The following is a 9,592-nucleotide window of genomic DNA, read 5'->3' as shown; positions in this document are numbered from 1 at the left end:
CCTCCCCTTTCCTCTCAACACTGTCTCTACACACCCCGACAGTCCACACCATCACGTTTTCCACCTCCACCTCCCAGTAATGTTTCCCGGAGGCGAAGCTCTCCCGGCCCAGGACACAGGGCTGACTGTCGAATCTCTCTGGGTTGTCTGGCACGCTCTGCCTGAATGGGCCGCGCTTCACACTTCTCCGGTCCTCTGACAGGAAGAGCTCGGGATGAGCGGTGTCTGGGTCCAGGACCACATCGGCTGCAGAGGAAGTCTTGGGTTTAGGCCTGGGGTCTCAGGAACCCTGGGGATTGTGTGGTTCCTGATCCCCAGAGAGGTCTCAGATATCTGCAGGGGGAATCCGCATGTAGTGGCCCCTTCCATGAAGGGCCCCTGATTACAAGCAGCTCATACCCTAAGAATTACTGCAGCTGCACTTCTGTCTCTCCAGAGACAGAAACAGCGCCCTCAGGTTGAGAAGAATCGAGGGTCTATGAAATCCAGAGAGTTCAGGAAATGAGCCAAAATTAATGGTTCCCACTTTTTTTCAGTATTCTAAGATCTGTTCCCTTTTCTATTCAAGACATTTGATCTCTGCGTCTTTCTTTAGTTAGAAACTTTCCAACTTGGCTGAAACCATCATAGAAGCTTTATCTCCTGTCGTTCCACCACACTCCCCTCAATGATCCATTAAGTGAGTCTCTCATTACACACTGTCCTGGGTGGGGAAGGACCTCTTCATTAGTCCTATAGGTTGTTTTAATGGGTGAGAACTGATTTAAGTGACTGACAAGGGCACACTTCAAAGGATAATGGAGGAGAATAATTGAGTACGAAGGAAAACTTGCTGCCTGAGGGGTTAGTGGGCAAAGTCAGGAAGACATGCTTCAATCCAGTTTTCCTTTAACCACACACGCCTGATGTCTGCCAGTACGACTTCTCCCACGTGGGAAATGCCCCAGGAGCCGGGCATCATGCAAACCGCTCCCATCTGCATGTATTCTCACTTACTCAGTCTACCTTTCTACTGCGTTAAAATGATTTTCTCCTTTCCACAACTTAATATATCCGATTGTGACAAGTTATAATTGTGTCCCAAAATGACAGTGGCAATTTTAAAACTCACCAAAGAGGAATCTGGTAAAGCGTGGATTCTGTTGCTGACAGCCACAGGTACCAAATCATAAGATGTGAAGTGCTCACTGAACGTGGGCGATTGGTTTCTCTGTGCTCTCCCACTTACTCCCCCACTCATCTGAACTCCCTCCCCTGGCAGGCTACATGCAGAGTATCAGTGCTCTCTTAGAAGGGGAAAGGTATTTCTGGCCACCTATGTGTACACCATTGCATCAGGCTTGTTAGGGACCCTCGTGGCCTCTTCCCCATGTGGGTCTTCAATGGTGCACAGTCTACACCATCCCTAGGACATACATTGCTAAGACAGCACTGTCTTCTTTCAAAATGATCCAGGATCAAAGAGCAATAGCCTCTGGAATGTAACTCTTGGGGAGGCTACTATGCTTGGGAAAACTCTGGTAATCACGCATTAAATTACTCTAAAAGAGAAAGGGTCCTGGGACATAAACTGCAGGGCTGACTGAGAGCAGCCGGGATTTCCTGACAGAAGAGCCGTGATGCATCATTGCTGGGATGCTGCTGATGAACTGACCCCCATTTCCTGCTGTCCCCATCTAGCCCTGGGTCCCCTGCTCTTCTTCTCTAAGGAGTCCTGTTAGCTGGCTAGTGGGGAGAAAGCTGAGGTCTGAGGGAACCTCAGAGGCACTCACCAGCATGTAAGAATGTCCTTCTCCATCCTGCAAGGGACAGACAGAGGTGAATGTCATGAGATGCTGCTAACTGAACAGAACACAAATTGCACATGCAGTAGTTCAGGAAAAGCTAAACTTACTCAGTTCTTCTTGAAGTTGCTCTGAAAAACAAACAAAATCATGTCTTCAACAGAAGAACTAAGAGAAACTGAGCTTGTATTAAACAATGCTGACACCATGCTTTCTATATACACCAACATCATCACCCTTCTCTTATGCCTAGGGAACTCTCAGAAACCAGCAATGATATGTGATCAGATAGCTGGGTAGTTTCAGCACATTGTTAAGACTTGTGTTTGTGCAGCCGTGTAGTGCTGCATATAGCCAGGCGCATGAATGCAATGTGTGCAGCATGGAAGAACGAAAGCTCTGAAAGATTCGTTCTCAGGACATGCGAGTCCCGAGCCCTTGCTGCTGCTGCTGCTGCTGCTGTGCATTTCCTCTCTCTCTTCCCTAAGCCGGTACCTGGCAGAGCTGTGGTCTTTCTATGACAGTGAACTGTCCTCCTACTCATTTAACTTCTTTAAAAAGTTTCTATTTTTCCACACTTTCTTTCCCAATTCCTTACGTGCAATTTCTTTTTCTTCCTGTTCAACCTCCTTCTCCCCTGACAGAAGAATCTTTTTTTCCCTTTGAAGTTTCTTGATGCAACTGATGCTCACAGCCATGAAGATGATGAAAATGGCCAGGATGACAGCCAGGGCCACCGTCCAGGGAGATGTGGCCAGGATGACAGCCAGGGCCACCATCCAGGGAGACGTGCTGGGCATAAAGGATTCTGAAAAGGCAGGCAGAAAAGTCCACTTAGTTTGAAATAGAACATCCAAGTGAGAGTGCCCTTAGGAACACACCTGAAGAGCTCCCTCAGGCACCTGCTCTGCTGGTTTCTACTTCAGAAAACTCAGACAGTGAAAGAGATGCTAGCTCACTGCTGGCTGACACCTCAGTGGCTTCCAGGCCAGGGCCCAGAGGCAGCAAAGCAGAAACATCTGGAGTCAGCATGGGAAGGACCCGGGTGCGTGAAGCTGACCCGCTGTGCTGAGTCAGCACAGCCAGCACCCGCCTCAAGCCACCATCACTCATGCCTGGAATACTGCAGTGCCCTCCTTCTTGTTCTGCCCTTACCATCAGAAGTCTGTCCTCTGCAGAGCAGCACAAATGAGATCATGTTAATTATTTGCTCAAAACCTTCCAATGCTTCCCATCTCACTCACTCTAAAAGTCAAAGTCTGTTTATGACTTGTGCTGCCGTATATAATGTGGTTGCATCACCTCTGTGAATTCATCTCCCCCTACTTCCTGAACTCACTTCATTTCAGCCATGCCAGCATCACCTCCTGGGGGTCCTGACAACTGTCAGACATGCTCCTTCCTCAGGCTCTTTCTGTATCTAGGCTGCTCAGTCCTTAAGCTTCTGATGGTTCCTTGCCTTGATTGCTCAATTTCCATCTTTACAATGAAGTCTCCTCTGACCACTCTGTAAATAATTCCGATGCTTCAGCCAGGTGCAATGGCTCACGCCTATAATCCCAGCACTTTGGGAGACCGAGGCAGGTGGATCACGAGGTCAGGAGTTCAAGACCAGCCTGGCCAACATGACAAAACCCTGTCTCTACTAAAAATACAAACATTAGCCACCTGTAATCCCAGCTACTTGGGAGGCTGAGGCAGGAGAACTGCTCAAACCTGGGGGGCAGAGGTTGCAGTGAGCCAAGACAGCAACACTGTACTCCAGCCTGGTCACCTGAGAGACACAGGGAGACTCTGTCTCAAAATAATAATTATTATTATTGTTGTTTTCTCATGCCTCACACCCCTGGGATGCTCTATTTTCTCTTTGCTTAATTTTTCCTGCATGCTCATCACCATGTGATAGAATATATAGATAATTATTTATTTAATCACTTGTTTCAATTATTTCATATATTTCTCTGACCTTTTTTTTTTTTTTTTTTTGAGATGGAGTCTCACTCTGTGGCCCAAGCTGAGTGTAGTGGCGTGATCTTGGCTCAATGTAACCTCCACCTCCCAGGTTCAAGCGATTCTCCTGCCTCAGTCTCCTGAGTAGCTGGGATTACAGGCACGTGCCACTGCACCCGACTAATTTTTGTAGTTTTAGTAGAGATGGGGTTTCACCATCTTGGCCAGGCTGGTCTTGAACTTCTGACCTCATGATCCATTCGCCTCGGCCTCCCAAAGTGCTGGGATTACAGGCATGAGCCACCACACCCAGCCACACACTCTCTCTAGAATGTGAACTCCTTGAGGATAGAAATCTTGATATATTTTGTTCAATTATTGACCCTTGATTTCCAGAACAGTCTTAAACATAAGGAATGCTTGTTCAACATTTGTTGAATACATTTATGAATATCTGTTGATAGGGAATTTCCCTAGCTCTGTCCTTTGGGAAGTCCCATAGGCAGGAAGAAATGGCTGCAGCTACAGAAATGCCAAGTGTAGGTAGTCACCCATCCACACCATTCTCCATGTTTTATGGTTGTCCTTAATATTTTACAATTGTTGCAGCATAAAGACCTAATCAAGAAAAAAAAGACCACAGTGACCCTCAGAGAAGAGGCTCCTACTCCTGTGTGTTGGGACTCTTTGATTCTCCCTTTGTGGCAAGGGGAGAGGCCTCACCTCAGCTACAGCCTCCAGCTTCTCAGAGCCCAGGACCATTCCACCCACACTGCTGCCCCACCCCCGCTCTGGACTCCATCTGTGTGCTGAGGATCCCCCATGCACTCGATGAGTCTCAGAGGGCAGAGAACTCACCTGGAATAAAAATGACACTTTCTTTCTTCTGGCCGAGCAGGGTGTTGTTGATAGAGCAGGACATGTTCCTCACGGACCTGTCTCTGATGATCACAGCTGTGGTGACCATGAAGAGGCCATCTGCATCAGGGGTGGAGACCTCCTTCAGGGCAGGCACAACTTCACCGCAGGGGTCCCTCCACACTGTAAGGGGCTCTGGGTACCACCCTCTAGATATGCACTCCAGCCGGATGCTCCCATCCTCTTGAATCTTGATTTCAATGAGGGGCTTAGAGCCAAAGCCTAGAGGGGGAGACCAGGGCTCAGCCCAAAGGCAGTGGTGTCTTAGCCCCTACTGCACCTCTTCTGTGAAGGAAGGAAGGATAGAAGAAAGAACCTTGGTTTTGGAGAACATCACGAGACAAATATGCAAAATAAATGGTGAGATCTCTAAGAGAAAGCCTCGCATTGCACACTCTTCTTTACGCTCCACCTGAAGGCACCATCACAGCACCAAACACTTGTCTGTCTGCTATAAATGCTTGCTGTGCGTTATTCTGGCAAAGACTAATTTTCTCACTTCTAGGAGGGTGTGTCCAAATTCTCAACTTGCCTATTGTGCTCCTGGGATGGTTTCTGTGCAGACCTCAATTTCCTGAAGCTCTAAAATAATACACTAATGACAGAAACCTGCCAAATTTGCATAATCTTATTTTTTCCTTTTTTTTTAAAATAGAGATGGGGTTTTGCCCTGTTGCCCAGGCTGGTCTGAAACTCCTGAGCTTGGGCAATTCACCTACCTCGATCTCCCAAAGTGCTAGGATTATAGGTATGAACCACCACACTCAGCCTTGGCAGAATCTTAAAAAACTTTGACCCAAAGTCACCAAACTAGTCACTTTTGTCTAGTTCAGGGCCTCACATCACCATGGCTATCTACCACTATAGGAGATGACTGTTTTTAGGAGAACAGACAGAGCTATCTGGCAAAGCCAATTCTTATTCTAATTCACAGTTGTTAACCTCCCAGAGGTTCCATCCATTAGACAATTTTCTTATAGTCCTATGAGAACATCAATGTATTAGAAATATCTAGATGCCTGTGGGATCCTTAAGATAACCATACTGCCTTCTCAATGTCGGAGATCAGCACCAAAAATCCTAATAATTCAGGCTCATTTAAATATATTCTACTTTACTAGAATCTTCAATAAAAGAGACTATCAGGACTGAGAGAGCAGCAAAAGCGTGGTCCTGGGAGACCCTTCAGCCACGTGTGATCATCTAAACTTCTCCTGAATAATTCCTTTGTTAAGTTTCCCAACAAATTATATCAAAGACAGGAAATTAAAGCAATCATTTAAGTCTAATGCTTTCTGCTCACTTTTTTTTTTGTCAGGAGAAGTAAAACTAGTTGTGCATTTGAAGGTTCACGCAGAAATCATAGAAATAGAAAACTATTTTCCCCTGCTCATGGTCTCAGCTGAGGAATGCTCGTGCTAATCAAGAACTGAAGAAATTAAATTAGAAAAGAAATTAAAATAGCTCAGCAAATTGGAAAACAAAGTCCTACAAAACATTCCATGGGGTTCAATACAGGTAAGCACGACACAATAGATTTAAGGGAAAAATCAACCACCAACCAATCCAACAAACAGAATACAATAAGCAAGCAAACAAAAAGTCCTACAGCAACCCAATTCAGACTGGGGAAGGCCAGACCAGGGTCAGTTTTACAGACAAAGAGTAGTGGGTCCCTGCCACATAGAAACCATTCACTATGGGGCAACACTGCAGTGCTGATGTGCACACAGTCATGACACTGGAAACCCTCCTTCCATAATATTCTGTTTGAATCACTTGTAAGGTTGCCTTTGTGAATAGCAAAGATGGGGTCTCCCACCTGTTATGATTTGTGCCCCTCTGGGAAGAACCCCATTTCCCAGTCCTTGCCTCACTGGTCTGATGGACTGAAATGCCACCAAGAATTATTCTGCACCTTAAAGACTTTTTCAGTTCTGAAGTATACTTTTTAAAGCATAATACACTAACCCCAAGACTGAGGTAATCGCTTAATGTCACCTTAACAAACTCCTGCCGGGCACGGTGGCTCACACCTGTAATCCCAGCATTTTGGGAGGCTAAGGCAGGTGGATCACAAGGTCAGGCGTTCGAGACCAGCCTGACCAACACAGTGAAACCCATCTCTAACAAAAATACAAAAATTATGTGGGTGTGGTGGCCTGTGCCTGTAATCCCAGCTACTAAGGAGGCTGAGGCAGGAGAATTGCTTGAATCCAGGAGGTGGAGGTTGCAGTGAGCCAAGATCCTGCCACTGCATCCAGCCTGGGCAACAGTGCAAGACTTCATCTCAAAACAAACAAACAAACAAAAACAAAACAAACTCCTAGAAATCCCAGTATAAATACATTTTAATGCTGAAGCCTTGCCAATTTCTTCCCAGCTAAATTCTTAGTCTTCCTTTGGAGTTAGCAGGAATTATACATAATTTTGCTTCTGTATTTAGTTGTGCTTTAATAAAATCATCTATTCACATATAAGTCATTCGTTCTGCAATCAGTATTTCAAGAAAGAAGAAAAGGTCAAGATTAACATTTATCGAAAAATCGGATTTCATATGTCGTAATTCTCTGGGCAGTTATTGATTCTAGCTGCCCCGGGACAATATTTGACAGTGTTTCCTCTCACTCTCAGAAGTGCTAAGGCAGGCATAAGACTTTCTTTTCCGAGATGAACTATCTTCCCCTGCTCATGGCCTCAGCTGAGGAATGCGTGTGCTTCTCAAGAAGTGAAGCTCATAGCTTAGCAAGGTAAACCCACTCATGTGGTCCTTGTGCAGGAAGAAGCCACTCTCCCTGTGGAAAGGGGACTCCAGACATTGGTCTGCAATGGGCCTGAAGTTAAGGAAGAAACTGTCCCCTAGAGTCACACTGTGCAAAAGTAACAAAGCAAAAGGAAGTGACGTACCTGCCACCACGAGGTGCAGGATGGCCTCATCATAGGACCTGCCTTCTTGGAAGTAACAGTGGTAGGTGCCGTTCTCCTGGGCTGTGACATTGTGTATCACCAGGGCCACGCTGCCCCTGCTGGTGTCCTTGCTCACAAAGGTGGTTCTTCCTCGGTACTCCTTCATCTGTTCCTCTGTTCTCTCTCTCCCACCCTTATACATGAACACTGCTGGGGAGAAGTGAGACCGGAACCACCGCACCTCCATGTCCTCAGCATTTTTCTCGGGGGACAGATGGCAATGTAACGTCGTGTTTTCTCCCACCATGGCCAGGATCGGAACAGCTGGCCCCACGACAGTAAACTGTGCTGTTCAACAAAGGGATGGAGTCAGACAAGGACACCAGTCACCACATCTCTAAGGCAGGAAAAGAAGCAGATATTCCAGGGACAAAAGGAAGCAGACATTCCAAGGCCACAGGGGTTTTTGGGCTGAGAACTTCTGGGGCCCAGTAGCTGTGGCTGGTCGGCAGTACCCGTCCCTGGGAGCAAGAAGTATTGAGTCTGCTCCTGCTTCATAAAGGAAACAGTGAGGAGCCCACCTGGGCACTCTCTGTCCACCCTGTGCCCCTGAGATTTTCCTCCATTCTGCAGTCTAGCGCTGTGCCTGAGTATATTGCAAATTTGAGCTGTCCAACAGGGTATCCATCCACTAGCTATTTAACAGTTACAATTGAAATGAACTCTAAGTTTGAAACACATAAAGATTATAAAGATTTAAAATTTCAACATGTCAAATATCTCATTGGTAATATTTTGCATTAACTTAGCATTTAAACATTGATATTTGATTATTTACATAAAAATATATTATTAAAATTTATTTCATATATGGTTTCACTTTTTACTTTTTTTTTGATACGGAGTTTTGTCTGTTGCCGAGGCTGGAGTGCAATGGCGCGATTTCGGCTCACTCCGACTTCCGCCTCCCAAGTTCAAACAATTGTCCTGCCTCAGCCTCCTTAGTGGCTGGGATTACAGGCTCCCACCATCATGCCCACTTAATTTTTAGTACTTTTAGTAGAGATGCGGTTTCACTATGCTGGCCAGGCTGGTCTCAAACTCCTGACCTCAGGCGATCCACCCGCCTCAGCCTCCCAAAGTGCTCGGATTACAGGCATGAGCCACGGTGCCCAGCTCAGTTTTACTTTTTAAAATAAAACATAGACTGGGCACAGGGTCTCCGCCTGTAATTGCAGAGCTTTGGAAGGCCAAAGTAGGAGGATCCTTAAAAGCCAGGAGTTTGAGGCCATCCTGGGCAAAACAGTGAGGCCGTATCTCAACAAAAAATAAAACTTGATCATGTGTGGTGGCCCTTGCTACTTGGAAGCTAAGATGCGAGGATCCATTGAACCCTAAAGTTCCAGGTTTCAGTGAGTAATGGTCTCATTCTCCATCTACTTCATTCCAGCCTGGCGACAGAGCAATATACTGCCACTTAAATAAATAAACAAATAAAGAAAATGTTAAAAAACTTTTTGAAAATTTGCTATTGTACATGCACTTGACCTTTGTCCCTGGCTGTATTTCTTTTGGACAGGGCTGGTAAATTCAGTGAGCATGCTCAGAACGAAAGGTTAAGTCGCCAATCCCACAGTCCTTTCCCTTTGCAGACTGCAGTGTTGCCGTTCCATTCCCACAGGTGACAGCAGCACGTGGCACACATTCCTACCTAAGACCAGTGCACACAGGCTGAGGAGGAGCAGGAGGGAGGCTGGCAGGGAGAAGGGCAGGGCAGCAGCAGGTTCCATGAGCACCGGGGCAGGCAGGGACCAGAGGCCTAGGGTTACAGAGGAGGAGAATCAGCCTAGGAGTCTTGGCACCTCGGTGCTGGTCGGACCCAACCTCTCCTGTCACTCAAGTAGATCTCATCAGCCCCCAACTTCAGCGAGTCCACTGCATGTGAAGGCTCAGGTATCTCCCGAGAGAGGGATTCCCTAAACATTCCATGGAATAAGCAATCAGGGCAAAGATGGAGTGGGCCGTTTCCCGCC

General features: G+C 46.5%; 1 protein-coding gene across 1 annotated transcript; it reads right to left on the bottom strand.

The window, feature by feature from the left end:
- Positions 1 to 38: 38 nt before the first annotated feature.
- On the bottom strand, positions 39 to 9,592 carry LOC116547247 (butyrophilin subfamily 2 member A2-like). The gene is made up of 7 exons (XM_032273256.1): positions 9,271 to 9,592; positions 7,560 to 7,907; positions 4,593 to 4,874; positions 2,383 to 2,592; positions 1,895 to 1,915; positions 1,773 to 1,799; positions 39 to 732 (listed from the first exon to the last, which is right to left on the bottom strand). The coding sequence occupies exons 1-7, from the start codon at positions 9,347 to 9,349 to the stop codon at positions 692 to 694; spliced, it is 1,008 nt and encodes a 335-aa protein (XP_032129147.1). The 5' UTR covers positions 9,350 to 9,592; the 3' UTR covers positions 39 to 691.

The sequence above is a fragment of the Sapajus apella genome, unplaced genomic scaffold (genome assembly GCF_009761245.1).
Source record: "Sapajus apella isolate SASKATOON/1434 unplaced genomic scaffold, GSC_monkey_1.0 scaffold2488, whole genome shotgun sequence".
Taxonomy (NCBI): Eukaryota; Metazoa; Chordata; class Mammalia; order Primates; family Cebidae; genus Sapajus; species Sapajus apella.
Note: the sequence above shows the minus strand (reverse complement) of the source record. Positions and strands in the feature narration are given on the sequence as shown.